The sequence below is a fragment of the Morone saxatilis genome, unplaced genomic scaffold (assembly GCF_004916995.1).
Source record: "Morone saxatilis isolate NCDOM2014 unplaced genomic scaffold, NCSU_SB_2.0 Contig8, whole genome shotgun sequence".
Classification (NCBI taxonomy): Eukaryota; Metazoa; Chordata; class Actinopteri; family Moronidae; genus Morone; species Morone saxatilis.
The window spans coordinates 20,775,470-20,789,005 of NW_023340257.1; the positions used below are offsets into that span (position 1 = coordinate 20,775,470).

The following is a 13,536-nucleotide window of genomic DNA, read 5'->3' on the forward strand; positions in this document are numbered from 1 at the left end:
CTTGACTTAAGTTAATGTCCACTTGCTCCAGTCAAACAGTCGTGGTGTGGTGTGCATGTGAGCTGAGCGCACAATTTTGCATTACCAATGCTCTCCTTTCAGGCATTTGCTACTCTTAACAGTTCCTACTGAGGGAAGTGCAATGAAATGAATGGCATCAATTGATTCTCCCTCAAGCATTGTAATCTCTTTACCTGCATTGCTGAGCTGCCCCTGCAGATTGAATAGGGCAAAATAAATAAGTGCTTTATTGCTTTAGAAATGAAGGCGAAGGGGAAAGGAGGGTTGAGGAGAAGGCCTTCAGGTGTTCATGATACACTGTGTTGAGAGATGAGTGGATAATTGGAGGTGTGCCACGGGTGCTGACCTGCAGTGAACACATTGCGATGTCCCTGCATGTCAATGAGGGTAGTCACCACTTCCAGCAACAGTGGTCTTGAGCCCCACGTGTGAGCCTGAGGAATAAGAGCTGTAACCACACACCCTCCAAGTGATGGACTCAGGAGAGCGGAGCGAGGTAATCAAATGGCCCTTATAGCTCACTGTTTGTGTTTTTTAAGGTACAGCACACCAAGTCGAGATGAGATTTATTAAATTTCTATTCCACAGGACACTTCATCTGGTCTGGCTTACGTCGACAAGGTCAAGGGTGCCCGCAGTAAGTGGATGAAGGACTTATTCAATTTACTCAGCACCATAAATCCAAGCTAACACAAAAAAACAATGGGCTTTGATGGTCATTAATGGTGCTCACAAACACATTCACACACATTCACTCACTACATTTCATAATTCTACTACTGGCTGGGTGTTACCGGGCCTCTAAATGATAAATGCCTGCGAGCAGCTCCCCAGAAAAACCATCACCATCCTGGAAGAGAAACTGGAGGGTTCAAACGTTCAAGGATGCGATTAAGGCTTTCTTCCTATCCGCCGCAATGGTTGTGACACTTGGCTCGTGCCACATTCCACACAGAGACTTCAACCACAAAGCCAGTCTCACCAGGAGCCATTATATACAGTAAATCAACTCACGCCTGGTCATGGTGGCTCGATTTACAAAGCAGTGTGGTGCCGTGTTTTGGCAGCGGGGACAACAAGAGCAGATTCCCACAGCACTGAAATACACTACAATCTTTATTACTTATCTAATTATTATGTATGTATAAATGTGATCAGCTTACGAATGTCGTATAATGACAATGCTGTTAAATCAAGCTGTTTGGCCTACTGATCTGTTAACATAATTTAGCATATTATGGCATAAATTACCACATAGACACATTGATTACACAACAAGGATATTTAGGAATACACTGCCAGGGAACACTATGTCTTATAACCAAATAAGGGAAAATAATATAGCATCATACAGTATTAAACACCAACAATATTAACATATCAATTCTCACATGTTAGGCAAGGGAGCCTGCTATAAAGCTCTGTAAATGTTGACATGCCCTCATTGACATGCAGGGAGACTCTGTTCACAAGAGGTCAGACCCCTCAGAAGACCTCCAGGTTTCTACAGTTTCCACAATAATACACTGTGATGGTGTATAGTTTGGAGGCTGTGTACTTCTATAGGGTTAGATTCCCCAGTTAGTTATGGGGGAAGAAAAGGTACCAAGCCGTCATGGCTGGGTGATCCATAGACCGAGCTGGGGATGGAGATGGTGGAACAAGACACTTATTCACTGGCTCCACCATTCTGAGCGGCATTACAGCTGCACTGGACTACTGCTGTGTGTGACGGATGTGTGCTTGAGTGTCATGCTCTAGCTGTCCATCTTCAAACGTCTCACACTGAGAGACAGCTCATGCATTTTTATCACCAGGCCCGACCTCATCTTCGAGACACTGGTGAGACACTCAGGTCAGGTACAACTGTCACACAAATTCTTGACAATGAAGCACACAGAGGTATGTTACTGACTGAAAACACAAAGAAAAAAAAGGAGGAGTGTGATGATTAGAAATATACCATGAACAGGTATAATCAATAAACAGTGATGCGAATTAATACAGTATGTGTCATTAAACGCTCTTGCAAAATAAAGGCTTGGAGCAATCACAGTGCATGGCTGCCGGTATGCATTTGTATGCTTCTCTGTGTGTTTACAGTGGGTATGTGGGCTTCCACCCATGAGCATATATAGTTATATAGTTTAGTATGTAGTTGTAGTATGTACTTCTATGAGTCATTCAACCTTGACATCTCTCCCTTCTATGTGCAGGTTGCTGTGTGACAGCCAACCAGAGGGAAGAGTCAGGGCAACAGGAGAGAGAGTAATTAGACGCTTCCCCAAACACAACGTTTCAGTGCAGCATGCAACATAAAAACACTGATAAGGAAAAACATGCTGTCTCTTCCAGAAAGTCTAAGGCATCACAGGCTTACGCCGCACCCTCTACTATCTGCATTTTGGCCTGCTCTTAAGATAATCAAGTTTCGTGGAGATAAGAATGCTCATCACATCCACACTGCTATGGAGTAATCTGTCCTACACAGAGGCAGTTTGGATTGTAACCGCTAGCAGGGTATTTGCCATTGATCAATAAGGGTTCATTCACTATCATCTAATCATCAGGGATTATATAACAGTAATTACATCAACATTTTCTGTCAGTTGGACTGCCTAAAACCCTCAATCGGCTGTTGGCAAACAGAGGCAGTGGGAGAATAGAGCAGGGATTATATCTGTGTCTAGGGGCCCAGGAGGGTTAGCACAGGTGTGTATTCTATGAGTGCAGGTGTGTGAGACAGGTGAAGGCCCTGACCGCTTGCTTTACCTCATAGTCAGCATGCTCAATTTATCATATCACTCCTTCCCCCATCCCTACCTCCACACACAAACCCACTCTACTGCCATCGCAGGTGTACAACAACCCCCTCAGTGTTTGAATTCCACCCTCATGGACAACGCCAACGACTGATAGTTGTGTGTGTGTGTGTGAGTGAAAGAGAGAGATAGCGGACGAGATGGGTCTGGGGAAATTTGGAAAGAAAAATCATATGAGGAAAGATTCTTATCCTTTACTGCCGCCTACCTGTTAGCGTTAAACCTCTATCTCTTCCAGTTGTAATCTCTCATCCTCTTTTTGTCTTTGTTTCTCTCGGCAAAAGCATCAAGGCATTAGGCCTTTTTCTGCTCTGTAAATGTCAGGGGTATGCTTGGCTGGGACTTAATAAAGCGGAGGTAAAACCGGGAAAAGTGGTATTACGTCCGCTGCATTCTGCATGTCTTACAGCAAAATCAGCCATGTGCATTGTCTGACGCTGACATTTTCTCTCTCACTTCTACACAGTGAAAATGGAAAGGCATTATGTATCCAGAATTTAAAACAGCTGTGAATCCTTTTATTTTTGAGTGATCACAGATCAGCACTTTGGACTTAAAAGAAGTAGTAAAAGAAGTACAAAGTTGAATTTGTTCTATCCTGAACTTGTGGAGTTGATGGCTACTGAAACGTGACCCACAGAGTATCCAGACTTGGCTGTTAAAATATCATAGGAGTTGACAGGCTCGCATCACTGGTCAAGTAACACTTATCACTCTCTCACACACACAAGGGCCTGTAAGCCGATTTTTATTGGACAAGAGCTCACCTCGTTCTTTGTTCTCTGTTCATTTATTTCCTCTTATGATCACCACCTCTGTCTTTTCTCTCCACTCATTTTTGATGTTAATCAGAGAATAAACAGTGGTGCTCTTTGATGCAGAGGAAGGCAGCTTCCTTGACAGTGATGAGACCGTGGGAGACAGTACAGAGGATCTTCCCGTAGATCTCAGATGAGGGTTCATCATTATAGCAACCCCATTCGAGCAAATGAACTGCAATTACAATAACGCTGCCTAAATGCCGCCAACTCAAGCAGAACAATCACATTTGGGACGAGACATTGCAATGGCTCTTACACAATGACCTCAGCCTGCCTCATCATTCACCTAGACTACTTTAATCTGGGTTTACATTCCATTATAGGGCAGTACTTTAAACCTCTCTCATTCAATCATGGCCATCAACAGAGCTGTTAGTCTCCAGGGTGATTTGGTAATAAAGCCTCATCCTCGCTATTTCCCTTTAAAAGATTGTGTTGTTAAACAACTCTTGCCTCAATTTTTAGATTTGATTACTCTCATTTTGTGTATCGCTCCCCTCCTCCTTTCCTCGACACATACACAACGACTCTCCGGGTTTAAGTTTCTCTTGAATCAGCAAAACTGAAACCACAACCCTGCTGTCGGATAGAGAGCTGTACACTGCCTAGGCCTTCAAAGACCCCATGTGGCAGTCTCCATAGCCTCTTAGACAGATTTAAGTTGGACCATATTTCAGCACCTCTCCTGTGTGTCACCTAGGATGGACGTGATGTCACCAGCTCCTACATCAGACACAAGCATGCAGGAGATCTCAGAATAGCACAAGGTCAGGAGTGCATGTCCACTATGCCAAGCATGTTCTAATCCAGCTTCAAAAGCAGCACGATGGAGTTTAAGAGATAACCAGGCAGCTGCTGACTGGTGTATTCCTGGAAATGTCTTCTACTGCAGTCCATCAGGTTCTTAAATAAGTGTGGTAACTATGTTTTCAGTTGCAGAATCTTCTCTCAGGTCTCAAAACAATCCCCTTTCTTCCAACCCTGGCAACAACACCCAACACACACTCCCCTGATTCTATCTCCATCTCACCTTTTCTGCCCTCTCCTACACACTAGCAGTATTAATCACAGCACACTAAACAGTGACTGACGCCATTCACAAGGCTTGGCTTTGTTGGCAATGCTGCCCAGTGAATACAACTCTAGACCTTTTTGTCTGCCTAAGTGGACTCTTAGAGGAAGCTCCTCCCTCTCCAAGGACCCTCAGATTACCTCTGAAAGGGGCTGGGTGATGGGTGGGTTCTGCAGGGATGGAGGTGGAGAGCAAGGAAGGGAAGGGGGGAGGGGGAGGAGGGTGACAGGCAAATGATTGGGAAGATCCACTGCTTCCCGGGGAGTTGTGCACCCTCTCCCTCTGGACTGCTAGCAATGCCATGAGCCATTGCTTAGCAACCAGTGGGTTTGGCTGAGCAGAGTGAAAGACACCAAAAAAAGGTAAAAGAAAGAAAAAAGAAAAAATATTCAAATCCCAGCAGAAAGGGGAACTTGATTTGCTAACTACAGAAGGCATGAAGACTGCTTCAGAACCTAAACTCGCAGCTGTGAAGAACAAAAGCGGGAGCTGACAGGTGAAAGAAAAGAAAAATGGGGCCTTTTAGGCACTTGCATTCAGTGACAACAAAAACTCAGTTTTACATACTACTAAGTTGTACAAACAATACAAAGCAAACACATGTGTGAATCATCGCTCACATCATAGTGCTGATATAATGTCCCAGTATGTGATTTATTTCCTCATTCTATGATTATGAGCACCACTTTGTCTGTGCAGGCTTGTGTGTGTGCCCGCGTGAAAGAGAAAGAGAGAGAGAGAGAGAGAACTGTGAAAAGGTGTACCACACAAAGGTTTATGCCTTTTTTTTAAAAAGTGATATGTCTTAATCCCACCCATCATTCCACCAGTCACAGGTTGGACCAATCCCAATCACGATTTCCGTCACCTAAGCCCTCCTATTTTGATGATTGATGTGAGTCATCACATTAACTCTGCAGTTGAGGCTGTTTTAATTCCTCTATTAAACCAGTTCTCTTGTAGGTCAGTGAATCCCAAGAAGCCTTGTAAAACTGTAATAAATAAATAAAAAGATGCTGACTTAGCACTCAGCAGCAGATTGGATGAAGAGGGCTGAAGCTTTTGGCTGTAGAAATTAAACAGTATCAATCTCATTTGCATCATTATTAAAGTTTAATCAAACAAATGGGAATAATAAAGTGGGCACTGTCCCAGCTTGGATTTAAGCCGGCTTACACTACAATCCACAATCGCAGCACTGAAATCCTAAAGCGATATGACCACAGCTAGTACTATCCACTACAGTGCAGAGGCAGGGCGTTCACTACACATTTGCCAAGCACCTGCAAGCCAGTCAACCCACCCACAGGTCTGGAGTACTTTCTGTTTAGACCACTTTGTCTTTTCATTTGTGCCATCTGAATACACACAAATATTTAGATTTAGATTTGTTTGCTATTATTAAAAACTCCTTTAAGGAAATTCTCTCCACATCTGCACTAGAAATATAACCTGTAGCCATTGTAAAAGAAACTAAGGATCATTCATTTTCAGAAATATTTGCTTTACACAGACTAAGCCTCTAAGAGAAAAAAAAATATTGAAACACCATGTTCTAACTGGTCATTTCTGTTATTATCATTTAATATTATTTACTACTTAAACACGCAGGCTGCATGCTGCTTCTATCTGTTGCACTTAAAGAAATCAGCTCATCTCTGCCCTAATTTTAACCTTCTGAAAGGAGACCCTTAGCTGCACTGGACAGAAGAATAATCTGTTGAATTCAGTTGCTTGTTCGTGTATTACTTTAATGTGTGCTGTGTTTAATAATAAAATATATATACCTGTGGCGAAATACATGTAATTTACAACAAGGTTAGCCTCGTTATCAACAGTATTACCTATTAACTGCTGCACAGTTGCCGACTAAACCAGCTCTTTAATAATCAAAATTCGTAAATTACTAAATGTGAGTCCAACAACATAAATGTATAATATTGCTTACAAATCAAAACTGGTTCAAAATGTAGAAGTGCGGTGCCATGGGCAGTGTCTGGCACAGTCCGTGCAATGCAAAACTGAATATTTGAGTAAATATGTGAAGTTTTACACAACAACACATGTTAGGCAACTTACCATCAACTTGAAAATACAGTAATCCACCAACAAGGATGAACGCTAGCGGACCCATACTAGCATATTAAACATCCACGGCGGGCGCGCAAATCCTCAAATTGACTGCAGAAAAATATGTCCAAAAAGACAGGCAAGTCTGCTCCGTGTTTCTGGGAGTTGTGGAGGGGTCCTAGTTACTGACAAAAGCCAGTTTCAGTGTCCAAAAACTGAGAGGATCCATTTCAGAGGAGGTCACCGGGAGCTGCTCGGGGTGTTCATATCCAGCAAACCTTGAAACCAAACTCTCGGTCTTTCGAGTGTTATCCCTGCTTGCGCTTGCCCCTTAAGTTCATCCGCAATGTCTGCTATTTCTCCAGAATGACCTAGTGCACAAGACGAAGCCCACACAGAATAAATGTTAAAGTCCACGCTGGAAAACAAACGTAGGCTGTGCACTTCTTCTCCGCAGGTCCTCGGTTCCTTCAGGACGCGCGTCTCTGGCACGTCTCTCAAAATTTTGAGCGATGTCTCCACAGTTCAACACATGGCTCGGCTCTGACTGGAAACCAGCCTTCAACTCTCATGTATTCCCAAAAAGTTGTTTTATCGCAACGGGAACCAGCTCCCAAAAGACCCATGTGCTTTGCCTTGGCTAAAGCGCTGTAAATGTACAGTCATACTACAAGTCAGGTCATCCTCCTCTCTCTCTCTCTCTCTCTCTCTCTGCTTCTTCTTCTTTTTTTTCGTGTCAACAGCGCTGCCGCTAGGAGCGCACCGTCTATGCGCACCCGGCACAGCCAGCAGACCACCACTCTGAAAGCCTGACACACTTGCACGAAACACGGAGCGGCAGCGGCGAGAGGGGAAGAGAGTGGTAGACTGAGGGGAAGGAAAGGTGGAGGAGAGCTTGGATCTCAGTCCAAATCTGTCTGTAGTAAATGAAGAAATGAAGACTAGGCTAGTGACCCCCTCTTTCTACAGGTAAGATGATCTTAAACAGAGATGTATGGGAGTGGAGGATAAACCCACATAATCTCTGTTTACACACATATGGATGTTTACTCGAGTTCATGTATAGCTTTACATAAATGTTTAGTAGCTAGATTCATTGTTTACACAACACTGATGGATGTTGGAGAGCAAATCTCATCTAGAAATATCAGGATAGTTTAATCAACTCATTTCTAAAAATAAAAACACTTACTAAAAAACAGCCAACAGGTTGCATATGTGATAACACAAAACTAGCTTTTTATAAGAAAAAAAATGGAAAAAGGGAATAATGCAGATTAAAAAGTCTAATTTCCAATTTCAGGATGTGGTCATATTACAAATCAATAGGCTACATATATATATGGGCAAGAAAGAAGATGCTGAATAGCACAGGGATGTTAACGTATTGAGATATTGAAGTGGAATTGTAAATATGATCTCTGTCAGGAATCAATGACTGATTGACCGAGCCCCTGCACCAAGATGAGGAGAGAGGCGGCCTCTCTGCATACCAATTCTGTATACATACATGCCTTTTTCAAGCCCAAAGTGTGCAGACAAAGACAGCACACAGGAAAATCAATCCGATTTTTAATTATGGACAAATTTGGGCACTATGATTGGACACAGGAGTCAGGACCCATGTTGAGGCTGAGAGATAGAGAGGGGGTCTTGTATGTGGTCTGCACTACACTGCCCAGCAACCTTCTTCACGTTGTCTCACCAGTCTATTGTAGAGTGAGCTATGAGCTGTGAGCTCCCCCTACTGGTGTCAGTTATAGCAACCATCTAAGTGGTGTGAAAAGAGGAGACAGCATTTGTATGTAGCCCCATCAGAAATGTTTCCTATGGTAAAACATAAATGTGCCATGACATCACTTTGTCAGAGTGAAGCAGATTTGATCAACACCACATCAGAAGAGCTCCTTCAACACAAAGCAATTTAACTGGTGTATTTTGTAACTAGATTAACAGCATCACTTCAAAGGGTAAAAGTAAAAAAAAAAAAAAAAAGAGTACACTACTACTCTATTTTTCTTTCCCATTTCCCCACAGAGCACTCCAAATGCAAACAGGTTTATTATTTTATCAAATCAGCTGCATGCAACATTAAATTTAAGATTCAGTGTGCCACATTTATCAGAATCAGAAATACTTTAATAATCCCAGGGGGAAATTACTTAAATTTAGGAGGCTCTGTTGGCAGAAATGGAATACAATATGCATAATTAAGTTTTCAGTAGTGTATAATCACCTGAATATTGGAATTATTATGTTTTTATTACCATAGAATGAGCCTTTTATATCAACAGATGCCGCATGCCGCCTTCCAAGTTGAAAAGCCATGTTTCTACAGTAGCCCAGAAGGGACAAACCAAACACTGACTTTAGACTGAGGCGTTTTGACAGGGAGGGTGAAGCGAGAGAGTTGCGATCTAAAACTACACCACTAGATGCCACTAAATATTACACACTGGACAGAACAGAAACAGAAATATAGAGATATTTCAGATCAGTCTAATAAGTTGTCCCCTTTGTTTTTACCCGAACAGACACAACACTAGCAGGAGCACAACCTAAAAGACTCGGATTTCCTATTTTATGACTTACATCAAAGTCAGCCAAAGAACAAAGCCATCAAACTCACAGTATGTGCCCTGGAGGTGTCTGTGAAAACTATACTCTCAATAAAAAATATAGAGACTAACACCATGACAGGATGGCATAAGAAACCACTTCCATTGCCTTTAATAATAGCTTTGACTGCTCAAGTTTTGTTTTTTTCTTTCTTCCGTTTGTTTGTCAAGCTGCTTGTTCAAGCTTGCCCTATAAAGGCCGCACTGGGAACATGTTGTAGGTTTGCTAGCTTGCTCCCATTGCAGGCAGTGCTGTCGGCTGGCCAGACACAGTGATTTGTCTTCATATTTTAATATGTTTGCGAGCTGCATGCAAATGCTGTCTTCTTAGTGCCTCCATAGTGTCCTAGAGTCTACCACATGCATGCAACCACACAGAAATTTATTGTGTCATCAGTGTTGCTGAAGGTTCAAGGCAAATAAAAGAGAGAAAAAAGGAGAACTGGAGAAAGGTAATTTACTAAGAAGGAAAGCACACTTCAAACATAAACAATGGAGTGTATGGCTTCATTGATGGAAAAGTAAGTAGAGTGTAATTCTCCCTACAGCCCAGCCTTTTATTCCCCACTTTCAATCACTGTATCTATAGTGGAGGCAGTGATATTCTGCGCGTTTCTAAATATCAGCTGAAACTGGATTTATTTTAATTAAACTGGAGGCTGTGTTTACTCAGGGCAAGACATGTTACATAAAAATGAGATGGTAGTACTAAGCCATGGACTGATAACTCATGGACGCTATAATATGAGCTTATGCTTATTCCGCTGTTGGAATAACATCACAGATCTTTTATTAGGGTGACATTCATAATATTACTGGCAAACAGGGTTTGCTGGGTTGATTAATTCTTTCATTTCAAAAACTGAGAGCATGCAGATGAGGTGTAACCACACATAAATAAGTGTGACGTCACTGAGGGAAAAGCAAAGCAAAAGTGGTGGTTTGGAACGACTGCATCAATAACACAGATGAAACCAAAGATATTAAAAACATGGAGAAAAACATAGTCTTGTGTGCAATTACGACCCCATCCCCTGCAAAGACCATTTGAGTTCACCACCAGATGCTAAAACTGGATCATTTGTTTTAACCTAAACTAATCATGCCACAATCACTGTCACGTTTTTGTGCAATTATGTGTTTTTTATTGAATCAAAACTAATAATCAATTAGATAATTCCCCATTATTGTCCTCAGAACATCTGCTCATTGATGGATCCTGGGTGGAGCCATTCATTAGGGAGGTTGTTTGGCATGACCCACATCCGTCCTCGTCCACTCCTCAAGTGACATGAGTTTAATCGGTCAAGTTGGTCCCCAAAGTCCACTGACTTTTGTAGCAAAATGAAGTTAAATAACTTCTTCTATTAATATACAACAGGAAAATAGCTTACAATAAAATAGAGAAACTTTAAGCCGTTTATTATGGTTTACTGCACCCTCTAATTTTTCCTGTAAATGATTAAAGTTGTTTTATTCAGTGGCTCAGTTTATTGTGAGGCAACATGAAAATAAAGTGCTGAAGTGTCGTTATTTTGTTGTAGATAAAATCACAGTGGAGGATCAATAGGGGGTCCCCAAGTGGAGAGTGTGATATCTACGAGACAATCAGGAGTGTGTGTGCAACAGCGGCGCACACACTGGGGGTTTGGAGACACATTCCAACAGAAACAGCCTCTGCATTTTAATTGCATGCAACTAAGGTCCAATTCAAATGCAAACTATGAATCAAACGCAGACAGTGACAGAATGTGTCGTTTCAGCCGAGCTGCATCTGTCTGTATGTGTGTGTCTGGGGGAGAAAGGAGAGGAAAGTGTTTTTAATTGTGAGCCAGGTCAGAGGTTCAGGTAGCAGCATCACTCATGATCAGATCAGAGTGGTATTTGGGGAGCTCTTAGCTGGATATCTTTCATTGCTGAGTATCCCCTTACTGGGTATGGGTCTCTATGTGGGGATGATTAGGAGCTGGAGGTGGGGGGCGGTGGTGTGCGGAGTGGGGGGAGATGTGTGGAGGGGTGATTAATGTAGATGTCAGTAGCGGCCCTCCCTCCTGTGCTCCCTCCCCAGCATCCGTAATGACACCTGGGGAAGGCAGAATGGGCCTACCTGCAGCCCAGGCTCCCTCAGCAGGGCATGATTCTTCCCCATGATCCTCCTCTGTCAGCAGTCCTGTCACTGGGCTCGGATCAGGCCCTTATTAATGGGCCTCTATGTCAAACATAGATATTAAGCTGTGCTCTGCTCCGCACTATCCTCGGCAATAACACCCACATAGGCACACACACTGACACAATCATTCCGGTACAATACAGTGACAGACACAAACACGCACACAGCAACGTACAGCACACTCATAACTCATAAACACATCACGGCATGCGCGTTAACATTCACTGAAATATTACTTTCTTATTTAGCAAGTTTTACAGATTCAGTTCCTGCATGACACAGAGTTCATAGATCTATTAGATATCTATGTTCCCTGGGCCCCTTCCACTCTTTAATACACACCCCAATATCACATTATGCTAAAGACGTGACAAACCTTTCACTATGATGCATTGTCCAACAATGCAAATCACTCTGCTCTGCAGTGAATAAGATTCATGCAGCTACAAAATGCTATATAGCTACTGAGTAAGGATTCAGTAAAGTCTCTGTCCAGAAATGTGGCAAGCTGAACGCGAATACATCCTGAATATTGGTGGAGCCTCAGCCACTCGGACTGCTTTTGCTATTTGGGCTTGTGGCTTTAATATGATATATGGAACAGGGAGACATTTACAAGAACCCAAGTTTTTTGGAGACATAACACAGCCGATCTGGATCTATTCAGGGCAATAAAACATTTAATGGAAGTCAGTGCCACACATGTTAAATTCTGTACTCTCTGATACTCCCTCGGAGGGGTTTTAGGGAGGAGGGCAGACCAATGGAGGAAGTATGGAGGACACGACACCTGAGCTTGATGCGGAGAGAGGCTTCTATCAGCGGGACATAACCTCTGTATGTAATGCATCGCCCCATCTTCCTCTGCGTTCACTGAAAGGCACAGGAAGTGAGATAGGGGTGGACTATCAAATGTTGCATTACTGAGGATCATTGTATAGGAACTTTTGCTTTTCACATTGAGTTCAGCTCTGTCATTTCCTGTTCTTCTCTCTTACTTTCATGTCAAGCAAAGTACATAATAAACTAGCTATCAGTGCGATTTTGTTTGCAAATTCATGTGAACATGCAGCTACTATAAGGCATTTATACAGGACACAATAGACCACATTTATGTTTATCCATGGTTACTAAGGAAACTTTGTAATAAGTTGAGTCGCTTTTTTTCCCAAACATTTTCATGTCAAGCACCCCCATAATACAGTAGATGCACATTATACCCCTGGAACCCCTAATTTTAGAGAATTTTGTCTTAAAGAGTCCCATTTTACGGTCTTCATAATAAATCAATTATCAAACTGGGATCACTATAATATACAATCAATATAAATGGCCAACTCTATTTCTTCCCATGTTGTTCCAACTTCCAAAAACTATTATAAAAGTTGAAATATTACATTGCTCCTGTTTCTGGGTATCCCCTACAACCCACTCAAGGACTCCTGTTGGTCCCTGGACACCAGATTGAAAACCACTGAACCATACATCTGAAAAAATGAAATATAATGGTGCAGCAAAGAAAATGCTGTCCTTATCAGTGCCACTCTAATGAGTGAAAATAACAAAAACTGTTATATTTAGTCCTGTACACAGGACTAACAAACTCACAAATGTCCAAAGAGAGTCTATAAAGTACGCTATGAGATAAGTTCAGTTGCAGAGAATCCAAAGTAAACTTTATAGGATGATCTGTCTCCTCCCTCCAATTTTTGTCTATTTTATGTCAACCCCTCTTTTCCTCCCACTCTTATTAGATATTCCAGCCCCACTTCTTCTACCACATTCCTGTCATTTATGGAATTTCCCTGTCTAGGTGAAAAACAGCCCACTCCCAGGGTCCTGAGAGCTGCAGCTAATTAGCTGGCCTACTTTTTCCTGAACATAGGCACTTTAATCTGCCTCTGTGGAAACTCATCTCAACTGTCATCCCCCACCTAGGGCA

At 42.3% G+C, this 13,536-nt stretch overlaps 1 protein-coding gene across 4 annotated transcripts in view; it reads right to left on the bottom strand.

The window, feature by feature from the left end:
• robo2 (roundabout, axon guidance receptor, homolog 2 (Drosophila)) overlaps positions 1-7,509 on the bottom strand; it is a 158,264-nt gene extending 150,755 nt beyond the window's left edge. For all 4 annotated transcript variants that reach the window (XM_035680312.1, XM_035680310.1, XM_035680311.1 and 1 more), the window contains exon 1: positions 6,816-7,509. In XM_035680312.1, the coding sequence (XP_035536205.1) occupies positions 6,816-6,870 (55 nt within the window). In that variant the 5' untranslated portion in view covers positions 6,871-7,509. The remainder of the gene's footprint in view (positions 1-6,815) is intronic.
• Between the last annotated feature and the right edge of the window lie 6,027 nt (positions 7,510-13,536).